The sequence below is a fragment of the Podarcis liolepis genome (genome assembly GCF_965112155.1).
Source record: "Podarcis liolepis genome assembly, chromosome: 1".
NCBI classification, from domain to species: Eukaryota; Metazoa; Chordata; class Lepidosauria; order Squamata; family Lacertidae; genus Podarcis; species Podarcis liolepis.
In genome coordinates this window covers 68,477,226-68,503,577 of record NC_139554.1, presented here as the reverse complement: position 1 = coordinate 68,503,577, position 26,352 = coordinate 68,477,226, and the positions used below count along the sequence as shown (strand labels likewise).

Genomic DNA, 26,352 nt, shown 5'->3' with positions numbered 1-26,352 from the left:
GGACCTGGGAGTTGCAGAGTCTGCATCAGATGAATCGCCTAATAGCCACTTCTTGGCTATGTATTTTAAAAGCGTTTGTCTCCTTTAGAGTTGCCACTTCAAATGCAAGCATGCATTCAAAGAGGATTTTAATGTTGTGCTTCTTTGCCTTATTGGCTGGGCCTGATAGGTGCTGCTAAACCAGGGTTTCCCAAACTTAGGTCTCCAGCTGTTTTTGAAGTATAATTCCCGTCATCCCTGACCATTGGTCCTGCTGGCTAGGGATGATGGGAGGTGTCCAGAAACAGCTGAAGACCCAAGTTTGGGGAACACTGTGCTAGACTGATACAACAACTAGCTTAGAATTACTTCACATAAGAGCTTTTCTACACAGGTATAGCGGTTGGCAGGAAAGTACATAAATCTTGCATGCGATCCATTTCAGGGGTGCAGGGGTTCTTATTTTTCTGCATGTCCCTGTGTAGGAAAGCCATATTATGTAAGTTGCCCCTCAGCTCAATAGTTTACTCTTTGAGCATGTTGAGCAGTCAGAACAGTTAAAGCATCTTTGGGAGCTAACTAGTGTGTATTACTATAAAATGTGCTTGAAAACTTTCCTCAAGGTGCATGAGCAGAATAGTACATGCTTTAATATCTCATAAAGTTATTAATATTTACAATATCACTTTTTTTTAGGTCATTGAGCTTGACTTCGATCAGTTACCGGAGGGGGATGAAGTTATAAGCATTCTGAAACAGGAACATACTCAACTGCACATATGGATTGCTCTAGCGGTTAGTTTTTTGCCAATTCATTGTAGCTGATTTATTTACTTACTATGCTTGTATCCCATCCTTATCTCTCACCTGATACTTCATTAGCAAAAGCGATTAATCACCCAAGCCATAGATGTCATGTAAAAGTAATTACCTCTGAGTTCAAAAGGACTTGCTCTCCAGTAAGCGTGTTTATGATTTAAGCTTTCATCTTAAAATGAGCACTTGTATGTATACCTCTGAATGTTATGCATTTTAAGTTTTGAAATAACTGCTCTTGTTTTTCATCCCACGCTCCAATTTGTATTTTTGTTCCCTGATCAAAATACACATTTATGGGTCTCTTATATATGTGAAATTAGGACTCATTCATTTCGTTAGCTGATCCATGCCCATAAAGAAATCCATTAAATGAAATAGCGGCGTGTTGCAGGAACATGTCGTAACATCAGTGCCTGAAACAGATTGCTTGATCAGAGTGTACCTGTGTGCTGCTAGTCATAATTAGGTCTAAAATGAGTGTGTCACATGTTACTTGAAATGAAGAATGGATGGTAGGTATTCAAAAGGGAGGTTGGCACTTTAGAATTTAAATTTAGGCCTTACCTCACTGCATGCTGCTTTTCCACAAAAATGTGCAAAAGGGGCTCACAAAACAACAACAATATGTATCAATACATCAATATATATCAGTACAATAACACATTTTAATTTCCTTATAAAATGCTCAGTAATAATTAAGACATATATTGATGTTATTTGTTCAAAATTATAACCAGAATTTCATAGGATAAAACTTCTGTGCAGAAAAGTTATTTATTAATATAACCAGGAGCTAGTTCCTCAGAAGTACAGGAAATGGCAATCAGCTTGCAGGAGATGATACCTTGCATGCTCCACTCTCTCTTATATTCTGGTATAGTTCTTAAAGGCCCCAACAGTGATGGGTGGTGGTGCCTGCTGTATCTGGAGGGCCTGTTATGGCTGCAGGTATATTCTCAGCCACTTGGGAAGCTGTATGTTTTCAGTTTCTCTGGAGCAGGACTCTTCCTATAGCAGTGGATCCCTTGCATGCCTGACTATCTCATATATTGTGATGCAGTTCTTAAAAGTTCCCATTACACTTGCCAATCCACTACTGACAAAAACACATTTTGCTTGGGCCACAGCACAGAATCACTGAGAGCTTCTGTCTTTCTTTTGTATCTTGAGAAGTTATGAGGACTCCTCCCTAAGGCTTACTTCAGAAGCATGGGAGAATGGCAGGGACTGTCCCTGATGCTGTGCTACTTCAAGAGCAATGATATGTCTTTTTGCTTTATTAATATATGCACAGTTGGAATGAGCTCCCACTCTGCCTCTGCAGGAACTCTTCCCACCCCATACACAAGTGTACTAGGTTTCAATCTCAGTGTAATGTCAGGTGATCCTGTTCCTTCCCTCTGAGATGTGCAACAGGGAGAACAGTTTTGGCTGCCTACAAACACAAGTGCAAGGTTTGTCAGCACCTGAAATGATCAGTGAATTTTCCAGTTCCCTTTAAGATTTTACAGATCATATCTACACTTCTTGTAACTGTCTTTATCAGTGAAGGTTATTGGTGACGACAGCATTCCCCATTCATCACTTGCAGTAAACTGCAGAATAAGCAGTTTTTGAATTTGCTTTGTTGGTTTATATAGTACAATAGTTGAATGAACAGATACTAATATGATAACGTTTTATCTAATATTAACCATAAATTGATGATTTCTCCCCCTAGTAGAGTTATACACAAAACCATACATATGCCTCTGTATTTCCTTTTTCTAGCTGGAATATTACAAGCAAGGCAAAACAGAAGATTTTGTGAAACTGTTGGAGGCTGCTCGTATAGATGGAAACCTGGATTATAGAGACCATGAAAAAGATCAAATGACTTGTTTAGATACCTTAGCAGCCTACTATGTACAACAGGCTCGGAAAGAAAAGAATAAAGACAACAAGAAAGAACTCATTACACAAGCTACACTATTGTACACTATGGCTGATAAAATCATCATGTATGATCAGGTAAGAACAAATAAACTTGGAGTAAAAACATCCTTTTTTGTATGCTTGCTTTGCAACATTATAATACCAGTAAACTAGTTGGGACATTGAAGTAACACCCACATCTTGCATATAGGTGGTGTGATAGATAGATAGATAGATAGATAGATAGATAGATAGATAGATGAGTGCCGTTTTTTTAAAGATTGCCTCAGCTCAAGAGATAGTAAGTGCAATGGAATGATTTGCTCACAGCTGCTCTAAACAGTCTGCCTTGGGAGATTCAAAGCTGGATAACACATGCAGAACCTTATTCCTAGATGTGGTTTGCTTTCATTTGTGCAACACACATACACCACACTGTATGCTCCAGCTCATCTGCAAGCAGAAAACTTTGAGCTTATGAGTTGCTGCTGTTGCTGGAACACAGCGGATAATTGCTGAGGGGAATGGAGCCACTGTGGTCATTTTACCAGCTGTTTAAATATAACAATAAAATTGCCTTTACCTCTTAATCAAGTATAATACGTTCTTGGCCAAATTTTGCTAGTGCTTTATGGAGTCTCTTCCCCACCCCCCTTCCGTATACCTGACCTGTGGAAGTACCAGGAGTATTCATATTTTTTTTTTAAAAAAATAAGACACATAAAACTACTTGGAAGTGTACGGTTTAAAATGAAAAATGTCCAAAGACTTACAATTTAAAGACATTAAAAAGATGGAAGATGAAAGAGGAGGAGGATCTATTAGGGAAAAATCTGGGAAAAGGGAAGGGTTATAGTTCTGTGGTACAGCATCCTCTTTGCATGTGAAAGGTTCCAGACTCCGTCTCTGGCATATCCAAATGTGCTTGGAGGTGGAAGACTGGAAGCTTTGAATCCGTTGGGCAGAATAGAACTGAGGAGTCACTGCTGTGTCTTGAAGCCCTGCCATTTGTACCAGTCAGGGCGGAACGTGGGGCAGTGAATTTGGTCTTCTTTGAATCTGTAGTTTACTAAACATGAATTGCACATCAAGTATTTATTCACAAGGCATGCTGCTATCAGGCAATGTGCAGCAGAGGGGTCTGTATGTATCTTAAGCATCTAGGATGCCCTGCACTAAAATGCTTAATTTGGGGACTTAACTAGTGTTGGAAGAATTCACAATGAGCAATCCTTTGATTCAACTCTTAAAACATTTCTTGAAAGACAATTCACATTTGTATCTTGCTTTCCAGAACCACTTATTGGGAAGAGCTTGTTTCTGTCTTCTGGAGGGTGATAAAATGGATCAAGCTGATGCACAGTTTCATTTTGTGCTCAACCAGTCTCCAAATAATATTCCAGCCCTTCTCGGTGAGATGTGAAATATCTTTTTGGATGCTTTCCCTTAACACAACCTATGTCCAGTTTTTAACCAGTAAAACTTTAGGCTCAGTATACCTTCAGAAACCACCGCTTTTCCTTTTACCCTTGATCAGTTTCAAAGGCCATAAAGATAGCTGCCTCCTCTTTGTATAAAACTGCCTTACACTGCAGGCTTGTCAGTCCATTTGAGCACCTTTGAGAAGAGTTATGAGACTACCTAATTTGGCAGGCAACAGGACTTCAGAGTTAAGTTCAGTGCTTGAATTACAAGGCAGGAAGAGAGAGCCAGCTTCACCTTTTTTAATGGCTTCTTTAGGTACACATGGGGGTATGATTTGGCTAAAAGTGGGAGAAATCACATGCTTGTGGATTTCGTTGAGTTCGCCTCTACCGCTTCCCCAATAACATGAGTATTAAATCCACAGTAACATGAGTATTAAACTGACTAAGGTGAAAGAAAATCTGGTGACATTTTATTTGCTAATGTGAAGAGTGCTTAAACCTTGGGAGGGGTTGGCTGTCATTGGATATTTGTGTGTGTTCATTAAAGTGTTCTTTGAATGAATATGTTTCTATCCTATATGTGCTGTAGCAGCTATCACGTTCATGAGATTTGTATAGATGTTATGAAAACAGCCATGCAGACATGAAAGCTGCGATACTCCATCTTGGAGTATATTTCTAGATAGTATGGGGGTAGGAATGAATATACAAAACACAGTCAAATTTGGCATAAACTGTATATTTGAAGACAGAGATTTGTCTCTGTCGCTTTTGGAAACGAACTACTAATCATTCATACCAGTTTTGTCATACTGAATTTTGCACTATTATATTACGCTTCAGTTTTACTTGAGGCTTACATCCACTGAAAGCAAATGAGTATATTTACAATTAAATGTGCTTTGGATCACACCCACTACACTGGGGATACTTGCCACTTGAGTGGTTTCTTTTATAATTGTGACCTATTATGCATATGTACTTGTAGCTGGTAAAACAATGAACTGCTATTGATTTGTTGTGGTTGTTATTCAACTTGCGTAGATATTTCTCAGCTTTTATTGCTCCTGTCTAATAGGTAAGGCATGCATCTCATTCAACAAGAAAGACTACAGAGGGGCCCTTGCCTACTACAAAAAGGCACTGCGCACTAACCCAGGTTGTCCCGGTAAGGAACAGAAAAGCTTCGTTTTAATTAAAGACATTGTTTGGTTCATTGGGACCAAAAATAGTGTCCCTAAATTCAGGTAGTTTGAATACTAATATGATTTTTAAGCTTTGACTTTTGTCTTTTGTCTTACATATTAAGGAGGACAGTCGTTGTCATATCTGACCTTGGGTCTTGCCAATGCAACTTAAAAAGCAATAGAGTATTTTAATTAACTTTGGATTAATCCAGTTGAAGTCAAAATAAGATGAATGTGGTGCCTTTTTGTTGGACCTCTGCTGCTGAGAGAGTATAAACTTTGGAGACAAATGCATTAGTCAAGTACAACAGAAAGCAAGTGCAAGCATAAGAAGCTACATTATTGCATTGATCTATCTGAGTCAATGAGGTCTTTTACTGACAGTAATTCTCCAGTCAGTGGTCTTTCCAAGATTTGCTACCCAAGATATTTTCAGTTGAGTGCCAAGATCAATATCCTGGGGTTTTAAAACATGAGAATGACCATGTTGGATCAGACCAAAATTCATTCTAGCTTACCTAGATGCATTTCAAGGTAATAGCATCTCTCCCCCACCCCACCCCACTCACCAGCAACTGGTATTCATTGGAATACTGCCACTGAGCTTTGAGGTCCAATAGAGACATTATCACTAGTAGCCAGTGACAGACTTATTCTTTTATGACCTTTCATATGCAGAACATATGCTCAGCCACTGAGCTATGGCCTCTTACCTTCTTTCAGAATACATTATTTCTGCCTCATGGGAGAGTTCCTGGATCTATAGTTTTCCAAAAACAAATTTGACAATGGGTGGAAGTGGACTGGGGAAGCTAGGATTTTTTCTTTGGCTCAAATATTATTTCAAGCTGTAAAATAACTTTATGCCTTGTGGAGCTCACTCATTTTGCGACATGCTTTCTAATCCCTGAAGCTCAGTTCCAAGGCTGAGTTCAGAATTTTGCTGGCATATTAATCTGTAATGTTTATTTAAAAAATTAGAAATTCTTGTTAAAAGTTGTGTGTTCTCTAGAAAAGCTTGCCTACAGAGTGAGATAATATCCTCTTCTTATTCTTTGTTATTTGTGTTGCTGCTGTAATTTGAAGCCAGTAATAGACCCCTAATTTTCTAATTCTTTAAACAAAATTAAAAAGTTATCCATCCAACCCAGAATTGCTGTTCATCTGGACATATGAGGGGTAAATATGTGAAGGAGTGGGGGGCATGCAAGCAAGCCACTCGAGGACTCCTCTCCCACTCTTTTGTGCATTAGTTTCCCAAATGCAGTTAGAATGTGAGGGAGAGCAAGGACAAGCACACTATCTCTGCCTTCTCTCTTGAGTCACTGTGCCTTTCTCTGCCGTCCTCCATTCTTTGGAATGCAAGCATCTGCAGCACGAAGCCTTCTGTATTTATGTGGTCTCCCCATGCAATTTAGTACTCTTATCATGCAGCCGACACGAATACAGCAGGCTCCCCTCTGCAGACACTTGCTCTCCAACACAGGAGGGCACTGGAGATGGGCACACGAGTTGGAGCTAGCACACTTGTCTCCATCTTTCTTCTCCTTGCATGATGGGCATCATGTCTGAAGATAGCTCAGGATAAGTACAAACCTTTACTTATTAGTTTGAAAGTCTGTGGGCAGGGACTGTTGCAAATTATTGCTATCATAAAGTGCCAAGTAGAGATTTAAGGGCTTTAGAAACAGTAAATTATGAACCTACTTTTCTTAAAAGGCAATCGAGGTGTGAATGGCTATGTTCTAATATATATATATTTTCTCTTCCCACCCCCCACCCCAAAACTAGCTGAGGTTCGGCTAGGCATGGGCCATTGCTTTGTAAAACTGAACAAGCTGGAGAAAGCCCGCCTTGCATTCAGCCGGGCACTGGAACTCAATTCCAAATGTGTTGGGGCTTTAGTTGGATTGGCTGTTCTGGAACTCAATAATAAAGAGGTGGGTTTGATCTAAAATGCTAATATCAGAATATGTTTCATTGAATGTCTAGTTAACAAAGACTTCTGTGCAGATGCAGACATGAAAATTAACGGCAGTTGAAATGAAAACCTCAATGTTCCCCATTTTCATGAATGCATATTTAGTTTTCTCAAATTTTGAGAAATAAAATAAGCTGTAAAGATAGTAATTAAAATAGAGCTGGTTTAAATATGAATCATTAGCCATTGACCAGTGACAGGGTTTTTTTACACTAGGATCTTGGATCAAACACATGACCTTATGAATGTATTGGGCAAAAGTTTTCAGCAGATATGTAGTCTACTGCATTGTTTGCCCGTTATGTAACTCATCCACTTTAAAAGAATGGTTTTGAAAATGGTATAGTAAAGGAACAGCTGAAAAGCTAATTAAGTTTTAAGCTTAAATAAAAATTTCTGTTAATGTTGCTTTCAGGCGGATTCCATAAAAAATGGCGTCCAGCTGCTTTCTAGAGCATATACAATTGATCCTAGTAACCCTATGGTGCTGAACCACTTGGCTAATCACTTCTTCTTCAAAAAGGTAAGAGAACTTGTGGATGTTTTGAGTTGCTGGTTGAAAGTCTTTAGGCTGTTTCATAACTGATCAGGCTTTCTATTTCAATATTCTTTGTAAGACTCATGGTAACACAGTAAATCCCAGAATAATGTTTTTAACTAAAGACAAAGAAGAACCAGGCTTCAGTGTTACTGTTGTTTTAAAATAATAATACGTTGGCCAGGATTGCCTAAAGCTATTTCTTATTTTGTGATTATTATTGTTAAATATAATATATATTTAATATATTATATACATACACCCTTTCATTTTAGTTGAGATTGGTTCACACTAGTTGCAGTGCTTGTTGAAGTTTCTAAGCACACATTCCTCAGGCTTCTCTATATCACATTCACATGGAGAAAGTAGTGTATAAGCCAGAAGTAGATAGGTATTTTGGTTATATATAATTGCTTCAGTTCCCAGGGTTGCGTCCTCCAAATGCTTGAGGATTTTAGTATATAAGAACCATGTGTGATATTTAAAACATTGGAAGATCAGGTTTCTAGGTACTAAATGTTCCAGGCCATGATTTTGAATACCATAAGAAAATGATTATGCCAATTGTATTTTTTTTTCCTACAGGACTATGGCAAAGTCCAGCACTTAGCTCTTCATGCTTTCCATAATACAGAAGTTGAAGCGATGCAGGCTGAGAGTTGCTATCAGTTAGCCAGGTCTTTCCATGTTCAGGTACTTGGAAAGCCTCTTTCTACACTGCATTCTTATTTTTTAAATAGATTTCCATGTGCACCATATTAACTACTTCTTTTTCCTCCCCTGCATTAGGAAGATTATGATCAGGCTTTCCAGTACTACTACCAAGCTACACAGTTTGCTTCCTCCTCTTTTGTGCTACCATTTTTTGGACTTGGTCAAATGTATATTTATAGAGGAGACAAGGAAAATGCATCACAGTGTTTTGAAAAAGTTTTGAAGGCCTACCCTAACAATTATGAGACTATGAAAATTCTTGGATCTCTCTATGCTGCTTCAGAAGATCAAGACAAACGAGATACTGCAAAGGTACATTTGGCAGCAAACTTCTTAGACTTGAGCTGTAATTCATACTCTCTTACCTAGGAGTAAGCATTATTGAACTCAATGGGACAGAACTGAGTACACAAATGTAGAGTATATTATACTGTTATGTCTGTTTTTCCCCGTAACGCTAACCCTATAGCTTAGTTCAAATATGCATGTTCTAGTAAGCAAAGAACAACCCGTCAGAAAAACCACAAACCTGGGTTTGGACATAATGCTAAGCCAAACTATGGCTTAGCCCTGGATAGCCCAGAAGCAACAGGATGGGGGTGGGTGGGCTGGAGCACTGTGGCTGAAGTCTTTGCACTGGGAGCCCATATGTTTGGCTTAGCATTGCATCTGAAGCAGGTCTTAGTGTTGTGCTATCTGGATATATATATTTTTTCTTCAACAGTGGGTAGAATTGTGGGATATTTTCAACCCTCTGGAAAACGAAATCTATGGTTGGTCTCTGACTAGACAGACATATGTGGTACAGCTGAGTAACAGAGAATTTCCCCTCTTTTCAATACAACAAAAAAAAAACCAGAAGCTTGGATAAATGAACTTACTGATGTGTGAACTGTTTTCATGCAATATGTATATTCATAAGTGAAAGCTAGCACTTCTTTCCAGTTCAAATACCCACCATCTACTTCGAGTTCTGTGGTTCATCTGTTCAAACGTTTTAGGCATTAGTAACACAATGTTCATTGTGATGCAGGCTGATTTCACTGAATTGACAGAGATTTATTTTTAATGGCTCTAGTTGAGTGGTATACATCAGTAAAGTATTGCCTTTATCAAGGAAAAGCAAGAACATGGAGGACCTTTGTTCCACAGATTAGGAAATTTCAAACTGTGCAAATGCAGTCCTGGAACGCCATAGTAAGACGCTGTATATTGTAATTGTTAATCTGGCAGACTTTCATTCTCATGTTTAATAGTTGGGTCAATTTAACAAGATACTTCTTATTATGGTAGCTAATGTCTGTACATCTGAAGTTTATTAACTTTATTGAAATGCCTCTGACCTAGTCAAGAATCCTATCTTTGGCGTTAAAAAATGTAAAATAAATGGTAGCTTTATTATGTTGTGTCTTCTGGCAATTTAAGAGTGTGCACATACATAAATAACCTTTGTAATTTATAGGGTCATTTGAAGAAGGTGACAGAACAGTACCCAGATGATGTAGAAGCCTGGATTGAGCTAGCCCAAATCCTAGAGCAGACAGATATACAGGTATGGAGAAGATGCATAAAGTGCACTTGTGTTTTTAAGCCGAGCAGTGATGCATAGAACTAAACCTGTTCACTTTTCTCCATCTCTAAATTTGACAGGGTGCTCTTTCTGCTTATGGTACAGCAACACGAATCCTTCAGGAGAAAGTTCAAGCTGATGTCCCTCCAGAGATCTTGAATAATGTGGGTGCTCTCCACTTTAGACTTGGAAACTTAGGAGAAGCAAAGGTGTGGAACTCATTACTACTACTACTACTACTACTACTGTGCAGCATGTTTATAACTTGTTCTATGTGTGTACTCAGAATATATACTACTTGGTTCTCTTTCCCCTGTTTATCCTTAGAAATATTTCTTGGCATCTCTTGACCGTGCTAAAGCAGAAGCTGAACATGATGAGCATTACTACAATGCTATCTCAGTGACTACATCCTACAATCTTGCCAGATTATATGAAGCAATGTGTGAATTCCATGAAGCAGAGAAATTGTACAAAAACATCCTAAGGGAACATCCTAATTATGTTGACTGTAAGAAATCTTGTCGAAATTTTCAGTTGTATTTGAACTATGCCATGCATTCATGTTTGTCCTCATAAATGTAACTGTTCATTCACTGATGCTTTCTTTTGTGTAAACCATTGTGGCTAAACTGCAAGCAGAATGTACCTTCCTGGTCAAAAGTATTTTTTCCACTAACTTGTTCCTACAATTCTGATGCCCTTAAATACTGGCGTTATTTTATTGATTTAGAAGTCTACACTGCTTAATTTTCCCTCACTTTTGATGTGTGTGTAAATAGCAAATATGAGAAGTTCCTATAAAAGCCTCTGTAAATACACATAACCAAGAAAGTTTATAAAGCTCATCATGATACTGACATTGTGTGTGTGTATATATATAAAAGATATAGATGGAATACATTGTGCAAGTTACTCTGGAACAGAGCAGCCTTCTTTGTTATGTTTCAGTTCAGTACCGTGAGAGAGATTGCAACTATAAGTGGCGGGTTCTGCATTGTTCCCATATAATTTAAGGATCACGTGAAGGTGATTAGTGTTGCCCCCACCAAGCCCCTTTTTCTTCGGCCAATTCAGAATAACAAAACTGTTTTTTATTATACATCTGGCAATCAGTGGCTGTTCGTTGCATAGTTAACGCTGACCCAATCTACTGCTGTCTTAAGCCAGTGTGGCATCAGTACATCTAAATGCTTGCTGCAGCAGACATGCCTCATCTTTAATGACTTCCAGAACTGTCCCTTTGATTATTAAACTTTATTTTTTGGTATTCAGGCTATCTGCGCTTAGGAGCGATGGCTAGAGATAAAGGAAACTTCTATGAAGCTTCTGACTGGTTTAAAGAAGCACTTCAAATCAATCAGGTTAGTAAGAACTTGTAAACTATCAACTAGCTTTACAGGTTGCGAATTAACATTTTCTGTGAAGAAGGCAGAAATCATTTTCCTGTGTCCCACATAGATCAGCTATTCAGCCTTCATGCTGTGCTAGAAATGGCATTTTGATAACGTATCTTTATTATGACTAGCTGGGGTACACAGGGAAGCATTCTTGGCAGCTGCTTTTGAGCATTACTCCCAACGCTTGACCTGAATGGAAGAGAAGTAAACTGTTTAAAGCTGGGGGAAATCAAGTAGCTGAACTTCGTAAAGACTTTTTATTATTATAATGCTCTTCTGCACTGTTACAGTTACTCTAAACTTTGGGGATTGAAGGAAAATTAGAAATATTCATTGTAAACTGGTGAGAACTTAGCATGTTGGGGTGTCTGTTTCAGGACCATCCAGATGCTTGGTCCTTGATTGGCAATCTTCACTTGGCCAAACAAGAGTGGGGTCCAGGACAGAAGAAATTTGAAAGAATATTGAAGCAGCCATCGACTCAGAATGACACTTACTCTATGCTGGCTCTTGGCAATGTGTGGTTGCAGACTCTGCACCAGCCCACCAGGGACAGAGAGAAGGTAAATGCTGCACACATTCAGACTCCATGCCTGTGGCCTGTTCAGTGATTGAGCATTATTTGCACCATAGACCAAGTGAGGTCTGGGGAGCCATTTTTACCATCTGTGCTGACTTTGCAGTAGGTTTGAACAGCAACAACAGGGAGCAGAGTTTATACGGTGATCGCGACCGTGAATATCTTCCTTTGCTATTTTAATGGGCTAGAAGATCTCTCTCTTTCAAATGGTTTTTGGTTGACTGAACTTTCTGAGGATGTTAGGTGCTTATATTGCAGTGGCTTTAGTGTATTGCCAACATTTGATGGTTTGAGAAAGCGGTGTTGAAATATTTAAATTGCAAATAACCCACTTTAACAAGATTTCATGTCATCATCTTTGTAGGAAAAGCGTCATCAAGATCGTGCACTAGCCATCTACAAACAAGTACTCAGGAATGACTCCAAAAACTTGTATGCTGCTAATGGCATAGGTGATTATTGTGTTTGCATTCCTTGCCTGAATTGTCTTCTGAGCTTTCTGCTGTGTTTCATGTAGTCCATACATCTGAAATTGTCCTTGGGCTTTTTTTTTTTTTTAGGAGCTGTACTGGCACACAAAGGATATTTCCGTGAGGCTCGTGATGTTTTTGCCCAAGTGAGAGAGGCAACAGCAGATATCAGTGATGTGTGGCTCAATCTGGCACACATTTATGTGGAACAGAAGCAGTACATCAGTGCTGTACAGATGGTAATTCTTAAAAAATAGTCTTTTTTTAAAAAAAACCTGTAAAACTAAGAAAGTATTTTTCATGGGAAATATTCCCTTTTTTAAGAAAAAACTTTAGTATGGTAGCCCCGTATTAAATAACTAAAATTTAGGGAGAATTTTTCTTGTTTTGGAGGGGGCAATAAGATGAAGAACTTGTTTTTCCCAGAATTGCCATAAAATATCTTCTTAAATACGATCTTCATAAAATCAATAAGGAGCCATCTCTGTTAAACCTAAGCTACAAATATGGATCACCAGATGAAACATCTCTTTAATAAAAAAAAAATGGATGGAAGGTTTGTGAGAGAACACTTAGTTTAAAAAAAAAAACTGCAAAAAAGTTAACATGTTTGCTGTTCCTGTAGAAACCTTAGAGTAAACATCCTGAACAAAACTTACACAGTATTGGCAAAACAATGTTTCCCCACCTCTCACTTAAGCATCATTCTCTGTGTTAGATATTTGTAGTACAGCTGAAATGCTAGTTAGAGGTATTTTATTTGACTATGGTAAATTGTAAGGCAGAAATTGTTGCCAGACATTATATACTTTTTTTTTTTACTACTAGCAGACAAATTTACTTCTAACAGACAAATTTATCTTGCCTTTTAACTTGCTATTCTTTTCCTTTATCGACCTTTCCACCACATGTTAAGAGGACCTTGTAGCTGAAAGCATGAGGATGGGAACAAACGTCACCAAAGAAGTGTGGTGTTCAAACTACCACCTGGTGTAGAAAATGCCATGAAAACATAGTGGGCAAACAAGCCCTAAGCTGCCTGTACAGGCTTAGGGAATGTATTAGAGGCTCTGTATCAAGCCTTAAGCAGACAAACTTCCAAGTTCCTAGTATTGCCAATGTCATTGCACTAAAAAGGCATGAAATGTTGAGCTACTAACATCTGCGTTCTTGAATTTATTACGTAAGCAGGAGATATGAAGGGGGGTCAAAATAAAAGCAGCTGGGGTGTTGGAGAAATGTTTTTCTGCCACTCTTAAAAACATGTCAAGTGACTTGGAACAGTTCCATGAAATTAACACCAATATAAGTTGGTATGTTCAAAAAGCAGTGAGGAATAATCCAGCTGAATAATTGCGCAAGAAAGAAAACCAGTAATGTACTATCCACAAATATGGGAGAGTATTTCAGCATTTGCAGTCAAGAAACCTAGCACAATAGGAGTTTTGAAAGTAGTGAGAAACCTATACTTCACTCACCTTACCAATAGCTTTATCTTCAGAATGGTGTATTTCTTTATCTCTACTCTTGCATAATGCGTGTTTAAATCATTACAGAATTTGAACCGTAATGATTTACGTATTCTAAATCTGTGCAGGGTACAAAGTGAATGGTTCCCCTTTGTAGTCTAGTTAATGTGATTTTCAGACAGGGTTCTTAAAGGAAGATGAACAAAGGCAGACAAGCTTTCATGAGAAGCAAGACTCACCAGCAGATCATCCCCTGCAGTACACAGTTGCAAGGAAGTGTTGGCCCGCACTTCTCCCTAGTTTGCATAGGGCAGGCCCAAGGGGTCTGGATTGCAGCCCGAGTGACATGAGCATACCATAAAACACAACCCAGAGTCCTCTGCTATATGCAGGGATTCTTTCACAAATTTGTAGGATTTCCTCGACTAGCTGAGGGAAAAATGCTTCTGGATATGGAGTCTGAAAAACACTGGAATAGATAGCTTGCTTGGTTAGAGCATGGTGCTGATAATGCCAAGGTTGTAGGAAAGGCAGTTTGGCCCTGATGCTATAGCAGCATCGGAAACACCCATGCTTCTACAAGATTTAATCTCTGCAACAAAAACAAAAAACTCTACACTTGCACTTTATAAAATCCTACTCAACAGGAAGAAATATGATTTAGAATATGATAGACAAAAATGGAGTGAAGAGTTAGGGGTACAGAGAACAAATGATATATGGGAGTCCAGTATAAAATCAACAGAAATAGCCTCTATGGATCTAAGACTAAGACTTATTCAACAGAAAATAATATTCAGAGTCACCTGGACTCCAGCAAAACTATACCAGAAGAAAATAGCAAGTGCAGACAACTGCTGGAGATATGGGAGTAAAAATGCGAATTTAGTACATACAATGATTAACTGCCCGATGATAAGATCATTTTGGTGCGAGGTGAGGATATTTATAGCAAGAGTAATAAAAAGAAATTGTTATTTAGGGGAATTAAATTTAATTCTAAATTATATTCCGGAAACGGAGATTTCAAGGGGTAATTTTTTTTATATATACTGTGCTATAATAGAAGCAAAAAACCTTGTTTTGATGAATTGGAAGAGCCGCAAAAAGATTCCATTGAGCACATGGATTGAGAATATGGACAGATTAGCTACATACGAATGAATTGCATGTTGATGCAAAATAAGAATGGATAAATATGAAGAAATCTGGAACGAATATTTAAGCGATAAGGCGGCTAGCGGTGGGAAGTAGGAGGAGGAGAGAGAGGTGGGAAAATATTGTTTAAAAAGGTATAGTCATAGGTATATCAGTGTATTCAAATCTGAACTGTCAAATTGTGTTATTGTTATTATGGTTTTTGTTGTATGTTTCTTTTGCGGTGGTTGTTTGTATCGAAAAAATGATTTAAAAAAGTAAAAAAAGGTGGTAGGTTTGAGCAACTGCATATCCCCACATTGCAGGGGGTTGGACTAGATGATCCTCAGGGTCCCTTCCAACTCTATGATTCTACGCTCTACATTCTGTAAAAATACACACACACTCACAACTATATATCACTCCTTAGTGAAATGGGTGTTGACTGCAGGTGCAGCATTGGATACAACCCATATTTTTTCCCCTGCCTTGAAACTTGCATAATAAATTTCAGCAGTGACTGTTCAGATGATGTATTCCAAGTAAAGAAGTGGAAACCTCATATTGCCTGAAGTATCTGAGGCTTCTAGGCTTGAAGTTAGCAACGCATTGCATTTGTAGTGCTTACTGTCTGGATTCCTGCTATAATGAAGAGCTGCAGACGTCTTAGTAGACACAAACAGTAGACCTCATAACTTATTAGTCATTTAATTAGTTATTGGCAGCAATGAGAGCTTCCTTACTGTGCAGGTTCGGGGTTTTTTTTCAAGGTTACAATGTGGGAGGAAAAGGTTTTTTAAGCAATCCTTCCCATGTGCCTGCTACTTGAAGTTGAGAAAAAGAGTCATGCATATGGAGAAGACATGATTAGCATCCTGTTAAATTTGTCTCTGAGCCCTGTGGAACTCCAAAGGACTTAACCAAGCGAACAAGCTTAGGATTGGGCTGTAAATTCCTGTGAAATCTGTTTAAGCTCTTTATTCAATGTTAACTAAGTGTGACATTTCAGTTAGAATGAGGGTTTAAACATAAAACCATTGAATTTTCTCCCTTGTAGTATGAAAACTGCCTAAGAAAATTCTATAAGCATCAGAACACGGAGGTACTGTTGTATTTGGCTCGAGCTCTCTTCAAATGTGGCAAATTACAAGAATGCAAGCAAACATTGCTGAAGGTAAAAAAAAAAAAGAAGCTTCTTACATATATTGCTGCAGTGGATGTATTGTTGCACCAGCTTGTTTGTGTTGGAGCCAAGGCTGGTTCACACCTACTAAATTTAAAGTTTTATTTGAATCTTCAGGCTAGACATGTGGCACCCAGTGATACAGTTCTAATGTTCAATGTGGCCTTGGTGCTGCAGAGGCTGGCTACCTCTGTCCTGAAAGATGAAAAAAGTAACCTGAAGGAAGTACTCAATGCTGTGAAAGAGCTGGAGCTGGCTCACAGGTAAGCAAATCTGCATTTGCTATTTTGGTATCTATTATTGCATTGTGCTGGTGTTTTGTGAAGGTGTCGGAGCAAATGCCAAACTCTAGTTATTTCTTTGCACAGCTTCATAAATGTGTTTAGACTCGGGTAGACCTCTCAGATCCACCAGATGCTGTTTCTTAACTACACTGTTGAATTAATTTTTTTAATTCAGTTTATTTACTCCTTCTTACACAAAACCCGCTAGAGTGGTTTATGTAATAAAACTTGGAAACACAAAAACATCCAGTCTACAGATACAGCTAAAACTCTACAGTATATCCAATATACAGAAAAAGAACAGACTTGAAACTGTCCAATCTAGCAGCAGCAACTCTCAATAAAATATAAATATACTGAACCTCCCGCTAAGGTCTGTATTAAAAGATGCATCTTCCAGTTTGAAACTGAGCTTCACTATGTAATAACTTCCAAAAAATGAATGAATGATACTTACAGAAAGTTGAAAGACTTGCTTCTTGCTTCAATAACCTCCTCCAGTTGCAAATCTCTGGAGCTGCAGCTGGATGGGCAATTAACATGCAGTAGGAGCAGCAGTCATGAAAGTTCCCAAGAGAACCTAGAAAGCACTGGGAGCTAGAAGGTGAAGGATAGGCTTTCAGAATAGCATCCAGCTGCCGTGACCTTCAAAGGTTGCTGTATTTCTTGGCACACAAGGACAGTTTTTAGACACCAGGGCACTCCAAACAGAAGTAACCTGTGACATGGGGCTTGGTAGCTATATTGCTTCTATGCTGGAAGCTTGTTTGAAAGATGCAAGCTTCTATTTATACTTCATGCTTCACTGTATATATGCAGGCAATTGTTTTTTCTCATAGTGTTACAGTGCTTTTTGCAATATTTACGGGTGTGAGCATGATTACCTGTGCCAAATAACCTGCCTCCTCTCTCAGTCTCATTTGCTTGAGTTTTCCATTCAACGGTTGTTTGACAGGTTCCGCAACATCTCCAAGACTTTCCCTGAGCATCTGTGAGAATGATTCAGTCCTTCACAAAAAGGGTACACCATGCAATCCAAATCCATTAATAGCTGCAGGGATTTTTCTGTTGACTTTATACTGAGACGTGAAATGCATCCAAAGTAGTTTGGAAATATTTTTCAATTTGAAGTTGGAAAGTGTATTTTTGATGTGTGAGACATTAGACAAGCTGAGGTGTCCAGAATAAAATATTACTATTTAGTGGCATTTGACCATATACAAATATTAATTAAAAAATACATGCGAAGAAACTGAAGTGTTTAAAATTTGATTCTTAACTTACTGTTTTCCATTCAGATACTTCAGTTACTTGAGCAAAGTGGGAGATAAAATGAGATTTGATTTGGCACTTGCTGCAACTGAAGCCAGGTAAGAACTGTGTGTTGTGTATTTCACATAATTGATGCCTACAGAAGCTAAATGCATTATGTGAATTTGCATAACATAACTTGTAGGATTTGGGCTACTTTTATACCAGAGTTTGAAAGCAAACTACATATAACCATAGCATGATTCCATGTTCCAGTGGGGTGCTAATTCAGATCTCACATATCTCCTGAACAGGAAACTGACAGCGACCAGTCCTCTGTTGGTTAGCTAAGAACTGGCAGGTGTGGACATGCAACACTGGTTGTGTTCACATGTCACAATAAGCCATAGTTTAATGTTTAACAATGGTTTGAAGTGAATGAGCAGGATGCTGGTGCATGCTGCTCAGAAGTCCTTGCTTTGCTCCTGCCCTACTCTTGCCCTCATCTCAAGCAACAAATTGCAAGCCTCATCTTGTCATCTGAACTTAGGTCAATGATTTGTTTCTCTGCATACAAATTATGAGCATAAGTTTTGATCATGGACTGTTTGGGGGAACTTGCTGCATAGACAGTTTTTCCTTATACTGTGTCCTTGTTGTTTAACCAAGTAAGCACTTGCCGTTTTTTAGCTATACTCTGTATTTCTGTCTTGGCCATTGGCATGGAACAGTCTCTTTTAAAAAAGGTTTCTGCTTCTGTCTGCTAATCTGAACTCAAACTTGATAGGCAGTGTTCTGATCTGCTGAGTCAGGCTCAGTATCATGTGGCTCGGGCTCGTAAGCAGGACGAAGAAGAGCGGGAGCTGCGAGCGAAACAAGAGCAAGAAAAAGAACTACTGCGCCAGAAGTTGCTCAAAGAACAGGTACTTTAGTCTTCCTGCTGCTGTAATAGTACATAATACTATCCATTAAGCTGCAGCAAAGTGCAAGATAGGGAGCAAGTGTAAGGCTGCAGTGAGGTGCTTTAGGTTGTTGTGTGCCACTTAGGGGGACTTGCCTGTGTATTACGTTGCAAAGGTTTTGCAGCTGAAATAGATTTGGAGGGGGGTTGGTTTTGGTAACTAGGAAATGGGTAAGTATTGCACTTCCACCTATCTGGTGTGGTGTAGTGGTTAGAGCGCTGGACTACGACCTGGGAGTTCAGGGTTCAAATCCCCACTCAGCCATGAACCCCACTGAGTGACCTTGGGTCAGTCACCACTTCTCAGCCTTACCTACCAGACAGGGCTGTTGCAGGGATTAATTGTGGGGGCAGAGAACCATGGATGCCACCTTGAGTTTCTTGGAGAAAAAGGTGGGTTATAAACTACATAATAAATAGCAGTACAGTCGTATGTTGGAAGTCGAACGGAATCCATTCTGGAAGTCCATTTGACTTCCAAAATGTTTGGAAACCAAAGCGCAACTTCTGATTGGCTGAAGGAAGCTCCTGCAGCCAATTGGAAACTGCATCGGATGTTCGGCTTCCAAAAAAAGATTTGAAAACCAGAACACTCACTTCTGGGTTTTGATCATTCAGGAGCCAAAATGTACGAGTACCAAGGTGTTCAACAACCAAGGTACAACTATATCTTACTTTTCAGTGCACGAGCAACATGCTGTATGCAGTGGGTTTTCATTTTGTTTCAGAGCAGACCTTTCAAAGGTAGCTCATGCACTGTCAGGTCTTTGTGTCATGAAGAACCCAAGTGACTCTTCAGCAGTAGTCTGACTTACTAAAAAGAATGAACCTGTTTTAGGTGTCTATTTGTATTTTTCATATCTTAATCAGTACTGGAGGTTAAAAAAAAAAGCATAGTAGCCAGCTTGTCCTCACTCTTCCAGGAAGAAAAACGCCTCAGGGAAATAGAAGAACAAAAGAAACTTTTGGAACAGAGAGCACAGTATGTGGAGAAGACCAAGAATATTCTGATGTTCACTGGAGAAGTTGAAGGATCTAAAGAGAAAAAACGTGGTGGAGCTGGCCGGGTACAGAATAAAAGCTTTTGGATTCATCATTCACCCCAAATAGTTGAAATGTGCTGTCAGGCTTTAACTTATTGTAAAATTGTCCTGTGGGGGTCTGACGAGAGTACAGTAATGACATCATACTTTACATGGAAAGAACTATGGAGAAATGGTGTCATATTTTAGACATAAAGACAAGAGTTGGAAAGTTGTTTAAACTTCTGTTTTACCAGTTTAGAATGCTGTGGATTTATTTAGAAGTGCAAAGAGAAGTGGTTTTCTTTTTTAACTTTAAAGGGAATTGACTCACATAGGCTGATTTACCTTTTCTGTTCCTCTGATATTCTGTTAACATCCAGCATAAGAGCGTATCATTGTTTTCTGTCACTTACCACCACTACTTCTTTTTAGTACATCGACTGAAAGCTCTTTCAGAGTATAACTAATATCCAAATACTCTTCCCATCTTCTTGCATTTTTTCCTTTACTGCAATTGATTATCAGCTTCTTAACATTGTACTGTTCTTCCTTCTCTCTATATTGATTTCTTTAATTCATGGGCCTTTATCTATTTGTCACCTGTCTATTAATTTTGATTATCACAGTTTAATTCTGCTGTTCTTTATTTGTGATACTGAAGTTCTGCGTAGAAATTTCTTAAATAAAAGATCAAATCTAATACAACTTTAAGTTACATGCACTCTATGTGCATTTAATGTGGCTTCTAAAAGGGTTAATTTTGTTTGGGGGATCTTTTCAAGCAGCAAGTAATAAAGGAAGTGTTTCTGATTTTGTGACAGCGTTCCAAACGAACTGGAGAATTTGATGAATTTGTCAATGATGACAGTGATGAAGATCTCCCAGTGTCCAGAAAGAAAAAGAGGAGAAAGGGTAGTGGTAGCGAACAAGATGGTGAGGAAGAAGAGGGGGAGAGAAAGAAAAAGAAGCGACGAAAGTAAGTAGAAAGAAAGAGCAGAACTCCTTTGGTGGGGATTCAGAGGACTCTAGGGGGACTTTTTATTAGCACAACGGAGCTTCTGAGCTCCCCTCTTCCTTAAGTCCCTCAAACCGCTGCCTGATGCATCACTTCCCAAATTCAAGGAAACTTAGAGAAGCGTTTGATGGGCCACAAGGAGCTTGGGTGGGATGGGGTTGTGGGGGAGTCGAAACATCTTGGGTGTGTCTTCATTTAAATGCTTTTGTATTCCTAAAGAATATTTAGATCCCACGGTGTCTAGTATATGCCACAAGGAACAAGAACTAACACACAGGCTTAATTCACATGATTAGGATACTATAGTTATAAGACTGAATTGAATTGCACTTTGTGTTTATATACGCCTTGTGTTTTTCTCCAAAGACCCCAAAAGGCAGGTGATGGTACTGATGATGATGAAAATGACAGTGCACCCAGACCTAAAAAACGTCGCCCAGCAAAGACTGAGAAGAAAAAAGCAGTATGTGTTTTTTTAAAAAATTAATAAATAAGTAAATCATTAATTGTTGTTTTGGTTTAGCGGAATTGCAGTAATTTGGGATCAAAGGTAACAAGATTAATTATGCTTCTAAGCTTTGGAAGTAATTGACCAAACCAGGGTTCTGGTTTGACATTCTGGCTTAATTCTGTGGTTTAAACATACCACAGTTACTCATATACAAAACAGAACTGGAAATAGCAGTTATCAACAGAGAATAGAAGTTTCAGACTTCTTTCCTTCATATGCAAGGGACGGAGCACACAAGGCCAGGGCATGTAACAACATGTCTGATTGGTTACATCTAAATTCAGTCGTAGTCTACTGACATTCTGTATTGTAATTCAGATTTTCTTAAACTTGGTCTTTTTTAATTGCTTTTGTGTGATTGTCTGCGATATAATTAGAAGAGGTAGCTGATACAGCCATCACCCCACAGCCATCTAATACAGGGATATAGAACCTGTTGCCATCCAGGTGTTTCCAGGCTACAGCTTCCATTATTCCTCAACATTGGCCATATGGCTGGGGCTAATGAAAGTATAATAGTTGAATGTCAGGTTTTCTTTTTAATCTTTTAACACTTTGTTGTTGTTGTTATAGCCAAAGCCAGAACGACTGCCTCCTTCAATGAAGGGTAAAATCAAATCTAAAGCCATCATTTCATCAAGCGAAGACTCATCTGATGAAGATAAGCTCAAGATTGCTGATGATGGGTACATAGTGTTTATGATCCTAGAAATAGTGTTGTTTGACCCTTGTACAAAGTAATCATTATCATCATCATCATCATCATCAATGCACTTCTAATTCTTGGAAGTGTGGTTTGTTTAGTCTGAGCACACATGAGGAACCACAGTCCAGATCGGTTTAATTCATGGTAACCTATTAACTATGGTTTACTGTGACATGCGAATTGGGCCCATTGATGAAGACTCATTAAGTAAATGTGTACATAATGTTGTGATTCCACATCACTGTATCCTGCCTATGTAATGTTTTGTACTCTTATCTATTGGTGCATACTTACAGCTTGCAGGTTCTATCTCCTCCAATTTCCTACATGGGTTTGTGGGGATCAAACATACTTTGTGAACCTTTAATTGGGCCACAGTGGCTGTGACTTTCTAGAGACTGTGGAAAACACAAAATGGCATTGTATTTTCCCCAGAATTGCATTTCCTGCACATTTCCCAACTTTCATTAAATCAAGACAAAGCAATCTTTTCATTGCAAAGATCTGTTAGGGGTCAGGAACGTGGCAGAATGATTGCTGACATTTCAGGAGCGTCAGAAGTGACAAGGTGTCCATGGGGCAGGGCTTCAGAACTCTGCATAGCTCCATGCCCCTCTCTGAAATTAATAAAACAGCAATAGATGGCACAGAGTAGCAAAAAGAGGTAGAATAAACTGGAAGAGATTCAGGCTTCATTTGCATGTTGCAGACTTGAACTTGTCACAGGATTTATATTACTTTAGTGTGGAATTCTGGGGGCTTTTTGAACACAGCTCTTAGTACAAAGTTTATCGTTTCACTTGGGATGTTTGCCTTACTGCATTGCCTTCTGCTCTTGAACAGGAATGCCAGGAACAGCAACAGTGATTCCGATGATGCTGAGCAACCACGCAACAAACGCGTCATGTCTGACAGTGATTCTGACAATAGCAATAAGTCTGGCAGCGAAGGGGGCAGTCCCAGGCGATCCAGCGCCCGCCCTTCTGATGAGGATTCAGACAGTGATGGGTCAGCAAGAAAGAGGAGGCGATCTGAATCTGAACAGTCTGACAACGAATCTGCGCGCTCAGGGAGAAGTCCGTCTGTGCGCTCGGGGAGAAGTCAGTCTGTGCAGTCAGGGAGAAGCCACTCAGGTGGTTCTGAGAATGAATCTCGCCCAGCTTCTCGCAGTGCTGATTCTGACAGAGATTCTGACAGGGCATCTGATCATGGGGGCTCAGGTAACGAGTCTGAGCCAGAGGCATCCAACAATGAAGGATCTGAACGCGGCTCGTACGGCGGATCAGATGACAGTGATTAGATTTCAGTTGCAACCTGTTTTATTAACTGCTTTGTAAATATATTTTGGTCCGAGAGGGTGGGGGGAAGAGGAGGGTATCCATATTTTATATTTGAAAACTGTGATTTAAAAACCTGGACAGCTATGTTTTAGGGAAAAGTATATATTAAAAAAAAAAGCTGAAACATTTCCTATAACATTTTTTCTACTGAACTATACACTTGCCAGGGTTTACCTACAGTATCTACTTGCATTCTGTACTTGGAGGTCAATGTGCTGTACTGGGGGTTAAGAAGCTTACTTTATCAGAGTGCACATAAGATCTGAAGAAACAAAATACCAAGATAGTTATCCTGCATCCAGATATGTTTGCTTAAGACCTTCTGAAACAAATAGTACTTAAGCAAATTTAACTGAGTGGAAGGCTGTAGCTCATACTGTCTTGCCTAGTCTGATCAAGTGTACTTTTTCAAAACTATATATGTGAAAAGGGATTTTGGTAGAACTCCCATGGATTTCTCAAGTGATATAAAAAATGTTTGGGTTTACAGAGTAGTCCTTCAGGTTATGTAGCTCTTATAAAGTATAGTTTTACGTTTTGTTAAAGTACGTATGTGCTGTAGCAAAATGCCTAAAATTGAACAAAATGTATAAAAATAATGCTATGGAAACATAGATGAATGTCAGATTTGAGACTTGGCAGTTTTTAAAGAAATGATAAATTAAGAGGCCTCCTTGGAGTGAAAAGATCTGTTTATGGCATCTAATAAAAGCTGTTGCTGCCATCTGGTTCAGAGTCTCTTACTACTGTTCTTAATATTGTTTCGTTAGCTCATATTCCAGTACTCTTGAATTGTTGAACTTGGCATACTGTATGTTTAATTTATAATTCTCTGTAGAATTCTACAGACTTGGAAAAGCTATCCTTAAGGTGCATTTCATTACCTGTTCTCACACATCGGGTGTCTAGACAATTTTGGAAGGAACAGTGTCCATGTGAAATCTTTGATCTGTCATTTTTAGGAACCTTCTCACTTTGCCCTACAATTTTGGCTCAGTACAGATGATGGAGAAGAATACAACACTTCACTATTGAATTTTCATTCTGAGCATATCTGTTTCATGGGCCCTAGAACAAAGAATATCCATTTGTTGTTGAAGTTCTAGTGCTACCTATTCAAAAAAGCAACTGTTTTTCCTCATTCCTGTGTAGCAGTCTCAGTAGTCACTGGGATACAATTGCTTCTATAATACTCATTTGATTTCAAGATAGACATCACTTAGTGTATCTTTTTTAAAGTACTAAAGCAATGTTACACTTCATAAATTTGTTTTTCACTAATGTGGGTAGTATTAATGTTTCTGAAGAAAAACGCTTTTTATCAAACCGTTTATAAAAAAACTTTAACCTTCCTAAAGAAAACTATGTCCCCTTTTAGTGGAATTGCACAGTCTCTACTGAAGTTTTTCTAAAGCAAATGATTATAATTTGGAATGAAAATGTTAGAGCCTGCTCCTTATAGCAGCCTTCCCCAACCACCTGTCCTCCTAAACTTGGGGAAGGCACCAGGTTGGCTGCTAATAATAATAATAATATTTTTTATTATTTACACCCCACCCATCTGGCTGGGTTTCTCCCACTACCCTGGGCGGCTTACAGGCTGCCTTACAGTGTGAGAACCTGAAGTGTGTGGTCCCTCCCACCCATGAAATTCTATTTGTTTAAAAGAGCTAGGTGGTTATCCATGCAATCTCCCCACCTACATATTGCAAGTCACTTTCACTGCTAAGAAGCTGCTAGCAGAGCTGAGTAACAGCGTGGGAAACTGATCTATTCTGTTTCCAAATGTCCAACTCCTATGATTCATGAAATGAATTTCCAGTCCAGTGACAGCAAGGCAAAACATGGGGATGTGATCTGAGTAAATGAGTCAGGCAAGAAGAAGACTGATAAATGCTCAGTTAAAAACAATTGTGATATCATCACTTTGTTCCCTGCCTCACTGAACTGGAATGATTTGGGAGCTGCCCATGGTATGGCCAGTTTGGACACGCTTTGTGTGTGAGTCTATGTGGTAGCTTTCAATAGATCTAATTTGAAGAAGCAAAGGGGAGGAGACACTTCAAGGTGGGGCTACATCATCACTTGATCCTACCAAACTCTTTGTGGGGGTCTCTAGGTTCATTGTAAAAAGAGCTGGTAGCAAGCTCAGTCTGTTAACATGGCCAAAATCTATTGCTCATTCTTACTCATTCTTTATCTGCTATATTGGCCTTTTAGGGGGGAGCTGCATATCTGTTTTGCTTATCTTGCTATATATCCCTAATTACAGTACCTATGGGTGGAAGTTCCTTGAGTTGGCCTGCAGAGACAATCCAGGAGGGAAATGTGTACCGTTGTTAAAGAGTAGCAGAGTTTAGGCTTTATCAAATTAGGGTTTAAGATCTGCATGGAAGGTTATAAATGACTGGCTTAACCCCCAGGCCCTTGTGCATTTTTTAATTGAATGGTGGTACCATAATGGAAAAAGCTAATTGGAGTCCAAAACATGTAAAGGGTTGCTAAAGGCTGGTCCGGACTGTTGCAGGTAAGGGCTTACATGGCTTCATCCCGAGTCCCAAATAAATAATCCCTTACATATTGAGGAAAACATGACATGTTGGGGAGGAGGTTTTTAGCCTAGCTTCCCCAACTTGCTAGTCTTCTGTGTGGAGGATTGTGTGTATGTGAAGGAGAATTAAACTATGTGACCCCAAGTTTACCGTCTCAATCAAAACTTCACTAGGGAGGAGCAGAGAGATAGAAGCCATTATTTTGGTAGGGCACATTGTATGCACATGCTAAAAGACCAGGAAGAGTTTTGGCTTTGCTCCAGCCATGGTAAATTTTTGCTTCTAAACCACCTCTGGCTGTCATAAAGTTTAATAATTTATTCCCCCCCCCATAGAATT

The 26,352-nt window shown here is 39.0% G+C and overlaps 1 protein-coding gene across 1 annotated transcript in view; it reads left to right on the top strand.

Annotated features, from left to right (window-relative positions):
* Positions 1–24,185, top strand: part of CTR9 (CTR9 homolog, Paf1/RNA polymerase II complex component) — a 24,861-nt gene extending 676 nt beyond the window's left edge. Inside the window, exons 2-25 of the mRNA XM_083476850.1 lie at positions 676–774; positions 2,569–2,808; positions 4,007–4,124; positions 5,218–5,307; positions 7,118–7,266; positions 7,723–7,830; positions 8,431–8,538; positions 8,635–8,871; positions 10,022–10,111; positions 10,210–10,338; positions 10,457–10,640; positions 11,405–11,493; positions 11,907–12,092; positions 12,474–12,561; positions 12,670–12,818; positions 16,243–16,359; positions 16,486–16,631; positions 17,951–18,022; positions 18,691–18,826; positions 19,788–19,931; positions 20,711–20,865; positions 21,271–21,367; positions 21,989–22,101; positions 22,965–24,185. Coding sequence (XP_083332976.1) covers positions 676–774; positions 2,569–2,808; positions 4,007–4,124; positions 5,218–5,307; positions 7,118–7,266; positions 7,723–7,830; positions 8,431–8,538; positions 8,635–8,871; positions 10,022–10,111; positions 10,210–10,338; positions 10,457–10,640; positions 11,405–11,493; positions 11,907–12,092; positions 12,474–12,561; positions 12,670–12,818; positions 16,243–16,359; positions 16,486–16,631; positions 17,951–18,022; positions 18,691–18,826; positions 19,788–19,931; positions 20,711–20,865; positions 21,271–21,367; positions 21,989–22,101; positions 22,965–23,421 — 3,501 coding nt within the window. The 3' untranslated portion in view covers positions 23,422–24,185. The remainder of the gene's footprint in view (positions 1–675; positions 775–2,568; positions 2,809–4,006; positions 4,125–5,217; positions 5,308–7,117; positions 7,267–7,722; positions 7,831–8,430; positions 8,539–8,634; positions 8,872–10,021; positions 10,112–10,209; positions 10,339–10,456; positions 10,641–11,404; positions 11,494–11,906; positions 12,093–12,473; positions 12,562–12,669; positions 12,819–16,242; positions 16,360–16,485; positions 16,632–17,950; positions 18,023–18,690; positions 18,827–19,787; positions 19,932–20,710; positions 20,866–21,270; positions 21,368–21,988; positions 22,102–22,964) is intronic.
* The last annotated feature ends 2,167 nt before the right edge of the window (positions 24,186–26,352 follow it).